Genomic DNA, 16,727 nt, shown 5'->3' with positions numbered 1-16,727 from the left:
AGGGAGGCGTTGGTGTCTGATGTGTGGGCCCCATGGCTGCCAGGCATGGCTGTCTGTCCCTGGCTATTTGTTTGAATAATGGCAATTAGCAGTGGCTCTACTGATCTGCCCCCTGCTTTGTGTTGCTGCCATTATCCCCTGAACTGAGCGCTCCTGGCAAAGCGAGTCAACCGTCACACCCCATTTTACAGCTGAGTAAACTGAGGATCAGAGGGATTATAGGACTTTCCCAGAGCCACAGAGGGCAGGGCCCTCGTAACAGCTTGTTATTTGGGGCTTTCCGTCAGTGAAAGACAGCACTAATTGGACCCTGGCTTCCAGGCGGCTGCTGCAAAACATTGTGCAACGTGAACATGAAAGTGGACAATGGAGAGATGCTTATTGCTGAGGCCACTGAGGCTCCCAGTATGGCTGCTGAACAAAGTGGCTGCCTCAGCCTTGGTTGCTGCCTCCAGCCATAGGCTCTGCTCTCTTTGGAGTTTTCTGTATCTGGCACATAACCTTTGAACTTGAGAAGCGCTCATGAGAGCCTAGGCCAGCTATGAAAGGGAAAGGAAAGCTTTTACCCAGTCCCAAAAGCCTGTGAGGGTTGTGTCCTTGGTGACAGTGGCCATGGCTCTCATCTTTAGTGTGGTGAGGAAGGTGAAAGGTGCAGGCTAGGAGATGACAGCAAGACTGTGATACTCGGCACCCATGGCTGGCTGTTCTCTGAACTTGGCCATTCTTTCCCAACCAGATCCATTGATGTCAGGATGGCCTCAGAGACCCTGGGCCTGGGTGAAGGCAGTTCCTGGGCTATCTCAGTGGTAGACAGAACAGGCTCACCCCTTTCTTTCTCCTCCACAGCATCGGTGGGACTGGAGGGTGGTCAGCCAAAGGCTGTGAGCTACTGTCAAGGAACCGGACCCACGTCATATGCCAGTGTAGCCACTTGGCTAGCTGCGCGGTGCTCATGGACATTTCCAGACGTGAGGTAGGCATTTTACCACTACCCATCCCCTTGGTGAGCCTGGGGACTATTCCCTGTGGCAACTGGAAATCTAGTCCCCAACCCATCTTCCCAAGGCCCCCATATTCCTTGTGTGTTGAACAAACCAAATTTGCCCATTGAAAGCTGTATCCTACCAATGTTGGAAGAGGTCTATGAGAAAAGCTTGAAGAGGTTTTAGGGGCCAGTGATGGCTCATAGGGGCCTGATGCCCTGAGTTCCACCCCTAGGGCTCACATTGTGGAAAGAGAGAATCAACTCCTGCAAATTGTCCTCTGACCTCCACACATGTACTGTGGCCTGCATTTGTGCACATGCACACAAACACAAACTAACATAAATAAATGCAATTTTTTAAAAGGGAAGGTTGGAACTGGATATGGCTCCTGTAAACCCAACACCTAGGAGGCTAGGCAGAGGATCACTACAAGTTCAAGGTCAACCAGCTACAGAGTGAGACCCTGTCTAAACAAATAATTAAAAAAAGTTTTCAAAGAGCCCAGGTTATAGAGGTACTAGCCCTAAAGGTGTTAGATGGTGTCTTAGGGTTTCTGTGATGAAACAGCACAATCAAATGCACTTGGGGAGGTAAGGATTTATTTGGCCTATACTCCCATATCATAGTCTTATCATCAAATGAAGTCAGGACAGTTATTCAAGGCAGGAACCTGGAGGCAGGAACTAAAGCTGACATAGAGGAGTGCTACTTACCGGCCTGCTCAGCCTGATTTCTTATAGAGCTCAGGACCACCAGCCCAGGGGTGGCACCACCCACAGTGAGCTGGGCCATTTCACATAAATCATTAATCAAGAAAATGCCCCCACAGACTTTCCTTCAGGCCAATCTCCTGGAGGCATTTATTGAATTAAGAGTTTTGCTTCTAAGATTTGTCTAGGTTTTTGTCAGCTTGATAAAAAATCAACTAGCATAGTGGTAAAACCTAGCTTCAGGCTCAGAAGTTTCTAGAACATTACCTCCTCTCAGGGCAGGGTCCCCTAGCCATGCTGGACCGTGTTACATCTACTTTGAATGTCTCCCAGGCCACACACTGCCCCCAAGGACAAAGGTGTGAGGAGAGGAAGCCAGTAACAGGGAAATGATACTTCAGTCTCATTGAGAATGTGACCTGGACATTGCGGTGTGATTGATGCCTGCCGGAGTAGGCTCTGAGCAGCCATGGCACACAACTCTGTTGCTGCCTTTTGGAAGGTACTGGATAACCTGTACCCAAAATGCCCAAACTGCCCAGAACTTTATAGTCACACTAAGCATTTGCCTGGAGACTCACAACGGCCAATCACATATATATTTTACCTGGAGTTTTAAAGCTAATTAGTCACCCTCGTTTGCAAGAGGCTGTATGCAGAGGATTCTGCTGCCAAAGAAGACTCTATGTGGCTCTATGTGACCAGAGCTGAAATTCCAACCTGTCTAGTCAGGACACTAAGGGGAGCTTAGACTCTCACAGTTTCATTCATCTGTACCTACCTTGTACCCACTCTCCTCGTGGGCTCTGTCTGATGGACCGCATGAAATAACACAGTCATGGATAGGTGAAGAGCCCCTCACATGTACTAAACAGCAGCAAGTGGTGCTGTGTCATAAGTTACTCTGTTTCCTTGTAGAGTGTCTGCTGTGACTGCTGGCTGAGTAGGGAGGCAGCGCTACTGGAGACATGGGGTTTGTGTGAACTGAGTCCCCTTGGCAGGTCTTCAGCTTAGGATTTGGAATGACTGTCTCAGTCACTCCTGACAGCAGGTTTTATGTAGGAGGTTTGTTTTTGTTTTTGTTTGTTTTTTTTTTTTTTTAATGTTTTTGAGGAAGGGTCTTGTTATGTAGACTAGATTAGCCTCTCCAGGACTGAGATTAAATGTGTATGTCACACTGGCTAAAATACAGCACATAGGCTGTTAGCATCACTACCTGTTGGGCAGCTTTTGCTTACTATCCCAAACTGGTCCCCTGGTCCCCAGCCAGCCTTTGCTGTCTAATGCCCATCACAGTGTTTTGTCTGTGTTGTTCGAACATCCATCAGAGCCCACTTCTCGCTTCTCTTTTACCAACCCACCTGCAGCATGGAGAGGTTCTGCCCCTGAAGATCATCACCTATGCTGCCCTGTCCTTGTCCCTGGTGGCCCTCCTGGTGGCCTTCGTCCTGCTCTCCCTTGTCCGCACACTGCGCTCCAATCTGCACAGCATCCACAAGAACCTTATCGTGGCGCTCTTCTTCTCCCAGCTCATCTTCATGGTTGGGATCAACCAGACTGAGAACCCGGTGAGACCACTCCCCTGAGCCTGCCACAGGCTTCCCTAAGTGATGTCACGTGGGCATGCTCTCAGTCATCCTGGAGCAGTGGAAGAGTCTTGCCTGCCTTGTAAGGGCTGGGTCAGGGAGTCTCTGAGGAAGCCTGGGCTTTATGACCCATGGAGACCTCCTTCCCAGGGCACCTGTAGGGTCCTCCAAAGGCGACATATACAGTGAGTCTCACCCTCTTGACATAGGCATTAGTGATTTCATAGGTGCTGTTCTGGTTCTGTTTCTTGCTTTAAGAAAACACCCTGACCAAAAGCAACTTAAGGGAGATGAGGTTTATTTGGTTCATGATTCCAGGCCATAGTCAGTCATTATGAGGAAGCCAAGGGAGGAACTCAAAGCTGCTAGACACTTCATATGCAAGCATATCTAGTGCTCAGCTATCTTTCTCCACTCTTCTACAATCCAAGGCCCCCTGCCTAGAGAAAGATGCCACCCACTGTGGGCTAGGTTTCCTCCCATCTATTAACAGTCAAGATAATTCCTTCCCGAGACATACCCAGGGTTCTACCTGACCTTAACAGTCCCTCGTTGAGACTGTTTTCCTAGGTGAGTCTAGCTTGTGTTAAGTTGACAGTTAGAATTAACCATCAAGGCTTTGTAGTCATGTGCTCAATTCCAGAGTCCGGTAGCTTTAGTGCATAGTGGTGCACAGGTTTCCCCCACCCCTGTTTTCTCCATGCCCATGACAGCCCTGGACTTTGCTCAAGGAGCAACAATTGCATACAGCAAGGAAGTGGTTTCTAGGGGATGTATAGGATCAAGGAAGAGAAAGGAACCAGCTGAGAGAGCAGTAGGGGAAGAGGAGAGGAGAGGAAAGTTGGGGAACCTCCAGTGATAGAATTAAATGCATGGATATTGAGTGTCGGGGTAGGTTTGTTGAATGTTGCATTGGTTCCTGGTGAATTGTATGAGCCTGAGAGATGTTGCAGAACCTCACAGGGGTCCTAGCTGCTCCTGGAGATCATGCACTTTGTTCTAGAGGTCAGCAGGGTAGAGTAGTGTCCAGACAGGAGAGCCTCCTGGTGTTCGCGTGCAGAAGCTAAGTGTTATAGAAGAATGATGTGGGAAGCAATGAGAATCTGTCCCTGCACCTACATAGCTGGATCTGTGACCAGCAAGCTCCCAGGGTTCATCAGCAAGGCCTGTCCAGGCACAACTACCTGACACATATTCATCTCTGACATAAGTGAGTGGTGGAATTTGCCATTGATGTAAAGAGAGCCCACAGGAGGGACACAAAGGGGCACAAAGATCGAGTCATGAGATGTGACAGACAGTGCCAGCCTAGACAAATCCAAGGATCTCTGATTATAAGGCTGAAGACAAATGTTTGTATCAGAGACAGAGGGCAACTATGCAGTGATCACAGGGTCCACACACCAGGACAGTAGATGCCTTAGCTTGAGAAAGATTTCTAGGAATCTTAATGAAGGAAAAATGTTAGTGGAAATATCATGTCTGACCTTGCAAACTAGGCAAGGTGGTGTAGTGGGTGCCAAGCCTGATGACCTGAGTTCAGTCCTCAGGATCCACATGGTAGAAGGAGAGAGCATACTCCCATCAGTTGTCCTTTGACTTCAACACATGTACCAGTGGCACACATGTTCTACACATATATACACACCCAAAATAAATAACTGTAATTAAGAATAATAATGCACAGGGTATAGTAAAATCAAAATAAAGAGTTGAAATCACATTGATGATGGTAGAAAAAAGGTTGTGGGGGCTGGAGAGATGGCTCAGAGGTTAAGAGCTCTTCCAGAGGACCTGGGTTCCATTCTCACCATCCACTGGCGCCTCACAACCATCTGTACCTCTAGGGATCCAGCACCCTCTTCTGGCCTTCATTGGCACTGCACACATGGTGCACATACATGCAGACAAAACACCCACATACATAAAAATAAACTTTTTTTTTTTTTTTTTAAAGGAAGCCAGTGAGCTAAGGGGCTTTAGCAAAAGAACACTGGGACCTTGGGGATTTTTGTAAAGGGAAGAACAAGGCAGAAACCAAGTGGAAAGGAAGGGGGTAAGAAGATAAATAGCCAGAAGATGTTATTTGAAAAGAAAAATCTCTAATGTGAAAAAAAAAAGCACAAGTAACAAACGCTGGCACCGAGAAAGGAAGCAAGATGGCAGCTTGAACAGTCTGGGGCAACACTGTTCAATTCAACCATGGCGAGCGGTGGCACTGGGAAGGCGTCAGTACCTGTATATACATAATAGAACCCAGCTGTCGTTCATGAAGGTGAGGTTTGTCTTAGGTCAGTCATGAAGGTGACTTAGCACGTAAACCTATAAATGCCATTCTCATCACCACATATGAGGAATGATCCAAGTTTCCTTTCACTGTTCGGACACAGGGGCTAGCCCCTGTGGGCCTGAGTCAGCCGAGGCCTAGTGTGAACTTGAAGTCCAGACTCTCTGGATTCCACCTCTGGAGTGTTTGGAATCATAGACCCACATACCTGCACTACCTGATTTTGGCAGTGTTAGGGGGTTGAACAAACCTAGGACCTCTGGTATGAGGTTTTCTAATCACTACATTTAAGTATAAAATATTTTTCTTAATGCAGAAAAAAATTGATAATTTTTATACTCTTTCATGATTAGAAAGAAGGGGGCAGAACAAACTAGAAAAGGGAACTAACTCCTTAACCCAGGACAAGGACCAGCACACAAACACACTAGCATAGCAGGGGAGGGAAGAGTAGACAATCTGGGCTGTGGTCCCTAATGGCGGGAACCTCGGTGGGGCCACATGTAGAAAGAACATGCATGATTGGCATGTTGGAGTCAATAGAAAATTCTTAAACAACATATAGATAAAACCTGCGCACAGTTCATGAAGTTCAGCAGCCTGGGTGTAAAGACAGCTGCACTCTGTGCACATCCCATAGCATCCTCTGTAAGGAGCAGAGGAGAGGACTGGTGAGGGCATCCCATTGAGAGCATATTAAATCTAGCTGCGAACCAATGGAGAGTCAGCTATGACTGGGCTACATGAAGTAGGGCTGGGAAGCCTTTATAGTCCATTGGTGATTGTGGCATTTGTCCTCCAGGTGATAGGGGTTCTAGGAGGTGGTGTCTAAAGACGATGTCTCAAGAAAAAAAGGAGCAGCCCTGAGGAGGCAGCACAGGTCCATACTGCTGCTGACAGTGTCAAAGTCTTTGATAGCTTGATGGAAGCCAAAATTGTGGGACACGATGGGGTTGTGACTTTGGGTGGTCCCAGCTAGTCAGCTGCGGTTTCCCATATTTCCACAAGAAAATTTCAAAACAAAACAAACAAAAAAAAAAAAAAAAAAAAAAAAAAAAAGTGAGGTCCAGCCCATTTGTTGGGAATTTGGGAGGGAAGGTGATTACAGGTCAGCTCTGCTCCTATGAGGGCTATGATGGAAGCTCACTTACAGGGTTAACCCATTAACCTCCTGGAGCCAAGGAAAGACTGTCTTGACAAATGGAGTCAGCCACAGGACCACTCAGGTGGAGGTGGTAGAATTGGAACAGGTACTTAGCTCTTGGTGCCATCTTTCTGTAGACCAGAAGGAGGCCTTTACTATGTAGACTTTTAACTACCAGAGGTGAGGGATGCCATTCTCCCATTCCTTCTAAGTTTGTTGCCAGCCCTGAACTTGCTATAGGGCACACTGTGTGTGTGTGTGCTGTTTCACACCTGTGACTGAACAGTGGCTGACCGCCTAGAGTGTTACAAGGTTAGTGGACCTTCACTTGTTGTGCGTGCAGGGACCCAGATGTTCAGGGGCTACCCTGACCTAGACATGATCAGGCTTGCAACAGCTTCTGTCTGGTGCAGGATGGTGCCCTATGCAACACTGTTGCTATGGTCAACTCTTCCTTCTGCCTCGTCCTGGTCTCCCAGGGGTGGGTATTATAGCTGTATCCCATTTCCACATGGACTTATCTCAAGTCCCATGGATACCAACCCAAAAGATGTGTCAGATGAGGTCGAGTCTGCACATGGCACCTCCTCCTGCATATGTTGCAGCATCCCTGGGTTGTGTGATAGCAACCTGAGGCAACTGCTGTTGGGCTGTATTGTTTAGAGAAGGGGGAACAATGCACACTTAGTACAGGTGTGATTCTTTTTACTTTACCCTAAATGTTTGCCATCCTAACATGCAGAGTCCTTGGGTATAAAAATGCAACTATAATTCAACCTTCCATGATTCAGAAATACCTCCCACCCCCTACCTGTTGGCTGGTGGGGGACTGGATCAGGGAGTTGTATCATGCCCTGAAGTGCCATGGCAGCCAGCCAGAGCGCTGTGCTCCAGCACAGGCCTGGTAGTTGGGGCCCAGGACAGAGGCTAGGGCAGGAAGGAGGAAGGGCTGGTAGTTTTAAGGGCTCTGGGGTAGAGGAGGGTATTTGAAGCTGCTGGAAATGGGACAATGTCAGCTGGACACAGCTACCCAGGTCGCAAAGCACAGAGCCCAGGAATGGAGACTTGATCTCCAAGTCAGGCTCTGGGATAGTAGGGGGAAGATGGCTGCCAAGCTGGAGTCCCTCAGCAAACATACAGAGACCCTTCCTGTGGCCAGACCCCCTCAGGAAAGAAAGCAGAGCCTGCTGCCTCTAGGTACAGTTTTCAGGGTCCTTGACCCAGTCCCATGGATGAACTTGATGGTTTTTGTGCAGTTGCAGAAGCACAGGGTTGGATCATGGATGCGTTCCAAACCTTCCCGCCACTTCCTGAGCCAGGCTTTGTTCCTCCCAGGCATGGACACAGGAGGCCTAAACTCTTCCACAGGCATAGCCTGGGTAAAGGCTCAGTAAGCTGGGATTCATTTGGGTCCTGTAGGTGTGCTTCTCCAAGGTCTAGATAGACAAATGCAGTCTACAGTGTCAGGCCACCTCCCTGAAACTAAGTATGGCCTTCGGAGCACTGAGAGACCACCACTCATGTCCGACTCGGCACCTGCCTGGGATAAAAGCTTCCTGAGCACCAGTGAGCACAGACCAGGCAAATGCATTCTGGGAGGAAGGTGTGCAGTGGCAGGGGTTTGGCAGTGTGCCTGGATTTTATCTAAATTCACAGTCCTATCTCTGGGCGAGGCTGTTTATCTCCCAGAAGCCTGACAAGCTGAAGTGATTTAGTGTGTGTTTGCTCTGTTCTGGAAAATCGAGTATGGTTAGTGTAGATGTGTGAACACACAACCCCGCCAGATCCTACTGTCAATTTCTAGCCCTTCTTTCAAACAGTGATTTGTTTTGTTTTGAGGGTTTACTTTTACACCATTTAAAGGAAAAGCAGCCAACCTTCTCACCCCCACCCTCCAACTGAACCCACTGCAATTCCCACTCGGGAAATGGCATATGGTGTGGGTTAACCCAGCTCAGGCTTGCCCCTTGAGGCTGGCACTCTGATGCCAGCAGCAGGCATGGCCCAGCTGTAGCACTGTTTTGTCTTCAGCAGTGTAGATGACAAGTGTTCATGTTCGCATAATTCCATCGTACTGTCTCAATGTCATTTCTGGAGAGCACCTGGCCTTTGGAGGTTGATCTGGCAGCAGATGATCCAGTTTGTGTTCTGTTGACCTCCCTCAGAGTGCAGTGGCCTGGTATTGGAATATAGCCACATCTAGAAGGTTGAGTGGTAACTCTCCTCCTCCTCTTCCCAGAGAAGACACTGAAGCCGGCTGATAGTCAGGACAGAGTATAGGACTGTACCTGCCCTTGTGGGACCCCTCTGTGGGTGTGGTCAGCAGTGGGCTTTAATGAGGGTGTGGCTGGCTGTGGGGCTACATGGTATTTGTTGAGTTTGGCCCAGCTGGGGGAAGGTGAGTTGTGGCTGTGGTTAGGGGTGTGGCTCCAGGTAGGGCTAGCTTGTCTAAGTGGCCAACTTGAATAGAGCCGGATTCTTCCCCTTCCCCCTCATTTTCACCCTGTCTGCCTTAACTTCCTGTTGGGAACCTGCTGTCACCTTCCAGCCACCTGGCCTGGAAGCCCATTCTAGGGCAGGTCCTCCAGAAAGGCCTGGAGCAGCTGGCTGCCCGGACTGCATCTTCAGGTCCCATTGTGGACCACCTGAATCTGGGTGTATACTGAAGCCTCCTACACTGAACTCTGGGAGCCCAGAATCCCTGGCCCCTCCTCCCACTGTCTTTTCCCGGCACTACTGGGTCTTCTGTACCCAGGTGGGAAGAGCTGGCTTCCACATCAGACTCACTACTGAAGGCATGCCATCCTTCAGCCAGCCAATATGTTGAATTTTCATTTGTAGCACTTGGCCTTTGGCCTGACACACAGCCCTATCCAGGTAAAAGCACACAGGCAGGACAGTCCCCTTCTTCCCTGGTTTTAGATCTGCAGGGAAAAAAAAAAAAAAACAAAACAAGACATCAAGATATTGTCCCTATTGGACAGAGAGGGCCCTGGAGGAAATGGCCCCCAGCCCCTGGCTATACCCATTGGCTGTAGAAACCACATGGTGACAGTTCTGGGAGCACAGGCCGAGGTCCCAGCCTGGGAGTTTTCAGCCTGAGTGAATACAACTCCATAGTGTTTTCATAAAGCCTGGAGTCAGAATTTACAGTTTAGGATTAGCTGGCAAAAATACATTATTTCCAGACTCTCAGAAAGACTAGTGCTTGTGTCTTGTTCCTGAATTACACCCACTCTTGATAGTGACTGAGGAGGGGTCCTTGGGTGGATCCCCCATGCCTTCTTCTGCCATCTACATCAGGAGAGATGCAGTGGCCATTATGCTTAGCCACTCCTGATGAATCACACAGGACAGGAGCTCCACTGCCCTTCGCAGACTCTAGTGACCCCGCCATTGCAGAATAGCCTGCTTCGGTCACTCCTGAAAAATTTGGCTTCTGCCTCAGGAGGGGATCACCCCTAGGTTTGGCCCTTGTCTGCAGTTTCCTAGGGTGCTTGCCAGCCTGTTCCTTAGCAGTCCCAGGGCCTTGGAACTGCCTGCTGAGCTTACTCTTCTCCACCCAGTTTCTCTGCACAGTGGTTGCCATCCTCCTGCACTATGTCTCCATGAGCACCTTTGCCTGGACCCTGGTGGAGAACTTGCATGTCTACCGCATGCTGACAGAAGTACGCAACATCGACACGGGGCCCATGAGGTTCTACCATGTGGTAGGCTGGGGCATCCCTGCCATTGTCACAGGTAAGGACACAGGGCAGCTCTACCAGGGTGACCTGTGTTAAAATACAGATTTCCCCTGAGCCATCTGTCCTCTGTTTTTCCTGGCCCACAAGGAGATGGGTCTCTCTGGCCAGGTGTGAGCTGCCAGGCCAGGGGACTTGGGGTTCTTTGTGCAGTGCTCAGTTGGTCACAGGATAAGTAGGCGTGAGTGAAGAGGTGGGAGATGAATAGATTAGTAAGGGTGGGCCAGTGGGGACACAGATGGATGGGGGGACATGACTGTGTGATCAATTAATCAGTGTAACAACCGAGTGACTTCCAGCTGAAGGCTGTTTTACACACACCTTCTCAGCAGACCTTTTCTCTCCCTTCCTCTCTCCGTCCCTCCCTCCCTCCATCCCTCCCTCCCTTCCTTCCTTCCTTCCTTTGGTTTTTTGAGACAGGGGTTCTCTGTGTAGCCCTGGCTATCCAAGAACTTGCTCTGTAGACCAGGCTAACCTTGAACTCAGATACCTGCCTGTCCTTACCTTTCCAGTCGTGAGATTGAAGGCATGTGCCATCATGCCTGGCCTTCACTTTTCAATAACTGTAGAAAGCAAACATTTGCCTCCTGTTGAAGATCCACACTTCCATTCTCAACAGAATGCATGAACCCTCTTCCTGGCAGACCCTGGAGGACATTCCAGGGATCTTGACACAGTCTTCCAAGGCCCCTAGGGTTCTAATGTAACTCATCCCTACTCCAAAGGACTCTGAGTGACTTTAGTACTTTCAGACATGTATGTGGTAGAAGGAGGGTGGCAGATGCCTCTCGTTGCTTGGCCAACATGTTCTATCTTTCAAGGTCAGATGTCATTATGAGAATGCTGACATGGGGAATGCCTAGAAAATGATGTTTGTGCCTCAGTTACAAGCCATCTTGAGGTGTCAGTGGGAGGCCTTCCCAGGGGCCTGTAGAGTTCTGAATGGGAAATGCCACCGCTTCCTGAGGGCTTTGCTATCTAGATCCAGGCAGTTCACAGTTCCAACTTTTCAAAGTTTATTTTTTTAAAAACTTACATCTTTTAAAAGATCCTAAGATCGTGCTCAAGGGCCTTCAGGCACATGAAATTATTAGGTACAGGCAGTGGCGCCCTCCTGCAGAGCCCCAGACTGTGTTTCCCTCTGGCTCCTTCATCTCTGATGAGGTGGTCTGGGGTCTCTGGGTGGTTCCGCCTGTCTGGTTTCAGCTCTCCTCTCGGGCAGGTGGGTGACCAGTCAGGTCTGTGACCCCCACTCTTCTCTGTGTCTCCAATATGCACAGGACTGGCTGTTGGCTTGGACCCTCAGGGCTATGGGAACCCTGACTTCTGCTGGCTGTCCCTTCAGGACAGCCTGATCTGGAGCTTCGCTGGGCCTGTAGGAATGGTTATAATCGTGAGTGTTAAGAGTTCCCAGGCATGCCACTCAGGACACAAGAGCCCATGTGCTCCAGGGTGGGCTGGCTATGGTCAGTAGTTCCTTAGGGTGGCCGGGATTGGCAGGAAGAATGTACCTCAGAGTAACAGTCAGCAGAGTTCCCAGGCTACTCTGGGATCCCATTGTAAGACCCAAGTTCCGGGGCCCATTTCATGCCCATTGGAAGACCTTCATGTGCAGGCAGCCTAGAGTGGCAGTCTGAAGCCTAGCCATAGCATGGCCCGTCTTAACTTGCCTGGGGTCAAGGCCTCTAGTCCCACCATACCTCCAGGTAGAGATGACAACATGCATAAGTGTTTGGCTGGTGAGGCTTATGCTAGAGGCATCAGAAGAGCCCACTACCTGAAGCTGCTAATCTTCTTTCCTAGATCAACACGGTCATCTTTGTCCTGTCTGCAAAGGTTGCCTGCCAAAGAAAGCGCCATTATTATGAGAGAAAGGGGGTCGTGTAAGTTGCAGCTGGATCCGGCTTGTGGGTGGGATGTAACACTGGGCCAACCCCACCAGGCCTTTCAGCTGGGCTCTGAGAACCCCCAAAGATAGAGAGTACATGTTGGGGCAAGTTCCATATGAAAGTGCCCATCGCCCAGCTGCCTGGGCTGTTAGTCACATACCTACCCCAGGGAGTCAGCCTGAGGATGAGGGTAAGCACTGAACCTCCAGGGGTATGGCTAGCATGGATATAGGAGACACATGGTGATTAGCCCAGCAGGGAGGCCCAGATAGTGGATTCAGGCCCTGAGAGAGTCTAGGCCATAGGAACTGGAGGAAGAGGAGGGATGTGGGTAAAAGAGGATCCTGAATTCAGAATTAGACTCCTGTTCAGTGCTGGATGGCATCCGGCAGGTGGGCTGGGGATGGAGCTTTATGTTTGGTTGTGGTGGTGATGCTGGGGACTCAGGAGTGTAGGAAACCCCCTGATGTGTAGCCTAGGAGGGGACATGCTGAGTTTTTGTCGGGGGTATGTTGGGGAGTAGGGGTAGGGATGACCAACATACTATGTAGAATTAGCATAGTATTCAAGAAGCAGGGTGAGAAGAGAGTGACCATAAGGGACACGGGAGGGTACCAGCCCCCCCCCCCCAGCCTGAAGAGGGAGTTGAGTCTGCCATGGAGAGGGAGTGAACAGAGTCCTGGCCCAGAGACTGCAGCTTATCCTGAGTCACTGCATCTCTAGGTCTCACTCTGACCCTAAGTCACAGGGCCGCAACACTCTCCCACAACTCTCCGAAGGGGATGTGCAGTGGTCATCTGCTTTGACTAATGGGGTGACAGAGTGGGGAAGGTGCCGGCCTGAGTCACATGGTAGTAGAGGCCGGCATATGACTCCTGTCTCTGGCCTTAGCCACTTGGCACTGCACCACTTTTGGGTACTCACATTTCACAGAAGCTAGCATGGCCTTGCGCAGCAGCCATGGGACCTGAGTCACCTTAAGCGATGATGCAGGCAATGGCTCGTTTTGGTGGTTGAGGCTCATCCTTTCTGTTTAACTGTGTTATCTTCTTACACCAACAACTGTACCAACATAACCTCTGTCTGCCTTGTCCCTGGTGGAAACTAGGATGGGGTTGTGGGTGGACAGACAGACAGACACACACGTGGTGATGGTCCGAATGAACCCGAGGGAGGTTGGGAAGGACCTGTTCTCACCCTGCCCTCCCACAGCTCCCTGCTGAGGACAGCCTTCCTCTTGCTGCTGCTCGTCAGCGCCACCTGGCTGCTGGGCCTGCTGGCTGTAAACAGTGACACTCTGAGTTTCCACTACCTCTTTGCTGCCTTCAGCTGCTTGCAGGTAGGTGTGAGCAGTTACCCGCTGGGGCCACTCTGTGACCTCTGTTCTGGGTCAGCTGCAGTGAGGAGAAGACTGGAAAGCCCTTAGTACTTGCACTTTCAGAGAGGAGGGAGCCTGTGTTCTCTACTTGCCCCAGCCTTTCCCTGCCCTGCCTCTGGGCCCTCAGTCTATCAGGACATTGCCATGGCTTGGCCAGGACAAAGTTTGTTCCCACCTCACTGCTGCAGGCTGGCCCAAAGCCTCTTGTGTCCTCAGGAAATAGGGGTAACCCTTTGTTTCACACCAAGTACTGCCTGGTAAGTTTGCAGCATAATGTCGGGGGCCCCTGATGTCTCATAAGGCTGTGGACTGTGTCGTCCCGTCCAGGTATCTTAGCTGCTGAGGCTCCCCTGTGAAGAAAGTGGTAGCTCCACCTGGAGGGGAGGCCTTAGTTGGCCTTGGGGCATCTTCTGGGTCGTGTTGGCCAAGCTGCTGTGAACTAGGCTTTCCTCCGTGCCAGATGCCTGATGCAGCAGCATCAGGACCCTGAGAGTCACACTGACATGATGTCCATCTTCCTCCAGGGCATCTTTGTCCTCCTGTTCCACTGTGTGACACACAGGGAGGTGCGGAAGCACCTAAGGGCAGGGCTTGCTGGAAAGAAGCTGCACCTGGATGACTCCGCCACCACAAGGGCCACCCTGCTAACGGTAGGAGGTGCCAGAGACCTCTCCAGGCCTGGGAGCTGGTGGCACTGTTTATGGAGGGTTGGGAACTGTGAAGACCAAACAGACTGTGCTCTGGTCTATAGGCTTCATATACTGGAGCTGTCCACACCCCACAGGGCAGAACTGTCCTGGCAGTTTCTCTGTCCAACTGTAGCCCTACTTGCAAAGTCTTTGGAAGATATGGCCAGGACAGATATCGATAAGACAACCAGAAGCAATGAACAATGTCCATAGGACGTGAGATGTTCCCACTGTGTGGGCCAGGGAATATTCTCCCCTTTACCAGGAGGTTCCAGTTTCCTCTCCACCCCCCCCCCCCATGCTGGCAGGGACAGTCAGAGTGCTGTCATGGGGGCTGCTTGAGGGAAGTACCAATCTCTGTGGCCTCTGCTCACCAATGGCCTCCCTCCCACCCTTCCCCTTAGCGATCCCTCAACTGCAACAACACATACAGTGAAGGACCAGACATGCTCCGTACGGCCCTGGGCGAGTCCACAGCCTCTCTGGACAGTACCACCAGGTCAGCACTCTTTTCTCAGAGTAAACAACAACCTGGCTGCGAGCCCTGTTGTTCTAGATGCCCTGTCTGCCTGCCACCCACCCCCACCCCCAATACTAGCAAGGCTGTTGTATCAGTTACTGCTGTTGATAGAGCACAAATGGGATGGTTTTAGAGAAACTTTAGAGCCTCCTGTGGCCTTCCATAGTACTGCTGTGACATTGATTGACCGCCCATTGCTATCACTCAGTGCTGAGCCTACCTCACTTCTACCCTGTCTAGGGACGAAGGGGTCCAGAAGCTCAGTGTGTCCTCTGGCCCAGCACGTGGTAACCATGGAGAACCAGATACAACTTTCATCCCTAGGAACTCCAAGAAACCTCATGGTATGGCGTCCCCTGCAGGCCACAGAGCCCCTGCTGCTTTCTTTCCTCCTTCTCCTTTCTTGACCCATCGCCGAGGTACTGGACTGCCTTAGATTCCAGGGCTTTGTAAGGGTGGGGGCCACCAGCTTTCCCCATCCCAAAAGCACATTGGTGGCCTGATGCTAGGCTGGAGTCAGGGCCTGAGCTCCATACTGTACACTGTACCTGCAGGCCCTGACTCTGACTCTGACAGTGAACTGTCCCTGGATGAGCACAGTAGTTCCTACGCCTCTTCACACTCGTCAGACAGTGAGGATGATGGTGGAGATGATGAGGACAAGTGGAATCCAGCTGGGGGCCCCGTGCACAGCACCCCAAAAGGTGAGCAGTGGAGTCAGAGCAGGCCAAAGTGAACTGTCAACAGTGGATGATGGGCATGCCTCAAGCTCAGACTGGAACAGAAACCCCAGAAGTTGCCCACACCATGTGCTGGGCAGAGGCAGGAATTTGGAGGGCTGGACAAGGCATGCAAAGAGCAGCCAGCACGTGGCTCCCAGTGTTGGGTGCAGCGGTGGGGATCACATACCAGGGTCTGAAACATCAAGATGTGGTATCAGGGTCTCTCCATTGTTAGCATATGACCCTGCTAGCCCAGCAAGCCAGAATGAGGTCAATGCATCTCTCAGGGTCTCCCAGGTGTGGCTGTAAGTCTAACCTAGTGTCTTTATCTCAGCAGAGGCTCTACCTAACCATGTCCCAGCTGGCTGGCCTGATGAAAGCCTGGCTGGGAGTGACAGTGAGGAGCTGGACACTGAGCCCCAGCTGAAGGTGGAGACCAAGGTCAGCGTGGAGCTACACCGACAGACACAGGGCAATCACTGTGGCGACCGGCCCCCTGACCTGGAAAGTGGGGTCCTTGCCAAGCCAGTGGCTGTGCTTAGCAGCCAGCCCCAGGAGCAACGGAAAGGTACCTCAGGAAGGCCCTGCTGTGTCCCTGGAGCAAACCCTCTTGCAGCACATAGGACAGGGGCAGGAGTTCACTAGGTTGAGGAGGGTCCTGTGGAAAATCTGGGGTGGGCCTGGGTAAGTTGGTAAGAACCAGGCTAGGTGCATTCACTTGCTCAACACCATCCATCCCCAACTGAGTTGCTGCATCTGTGTCTGATGGGACTGACTTAGTTATATCCTTCCTCCCAGGAATCCTGAAAAATAAAGTCACCTACCCGCCACCACTGCCAGAGCAGCCATTGAAGAGCCGGCTTCGAGAGAAGCTGGCCGACTGTGAGCAAAGCCCCTCGTCCTCCCGCACATCCTCCCTTGGTTCTGGTGATGGTGTCCGTGCCACTGACTGTGTTATCACCATCAAAACTCCGAGGAGGGAGCCAGGCCGTGAACATCTCAATGGGGTGGCCATGAATGTATGCACAGGGAGTGCTCAGGCCAACGGCTCTGACTCCGAGTAAGTAGCGTCC

General features: G+C 50.9%; 1 protein-coding gene across 2 annotated transcripts in view; it reads left to right on the top strand.

Moving 5' to 3' along the window:
• Window positions 1-16,727, top strand: part of Celsr1 (cadherin EGF LAG seven-pass G-type receptor 1) — a 136,887-nt gene that overhangs the window by 118,146 nt on the left and 2,014 nt on the right. For both annotated transcript variants that reach the window (XM_051189563.1, XM_051189562.1), the window contains exons 23-34: window positions 847-973; window positions 3,064-3,264; window positions 10,280-10,454; window positions 11,737-11,849; window positions 12,260-12,339; window positions 13,558-13,684; window positions 14,248-14,373; window positions 14,817-14,911; window positions 15,173-15,276; window positions 15,487-15,636; window positions 15,989-16,222; window positions 16,453-16,714. In XM_051189563.1, the coding sequence (XP_051045520.1) occupies window positions 847-973; window positions 3,064-3,264; window positions 10,280-10,454; window positions 11,737-11,849; window positions 12,260-12,339; window positions 13,558-13,684; window positions 14,248-14,373; window positions 14,817-14,911; window positions 15,173-15,276; window positions 15,487-15,636; window positions 15,989-16,222; window positions 16,453-16,714 (1,794 nt within the window). The remainder of the gene's footprint in view (window positions 1-846; window positions 974-3,063; window positions 3,265-10,279; window positions 10,455-11,736; window positions 11,850-12,259; window positions 12,340-13,557; window positions 13,685-14,247; window positions 14,374-14,816; window positions 14,912-15,172; window positions 15,277-15,486; window positions 15,637-15,988; window positions 16,223-16,452; window positions 16,715-16,727) is intronic.

This window comes from Phodopus roborovskii, unplaced genomic scaffold, assembly GCF_943737965.1.
Source record: "Phodopus roborovskii unplaced genomic scaffold, PHOROB, whole genome shotgun sequence".
Lineage (NCBI taxonomy): Eukaryota > Metazoa > Chordata > Mammalia > Rodentia > Cricetidae > Phodopus > Phodopus roborovskii.
This window is presented reverse-complemented; position numbering and strand designations above follow the sequence as displayed.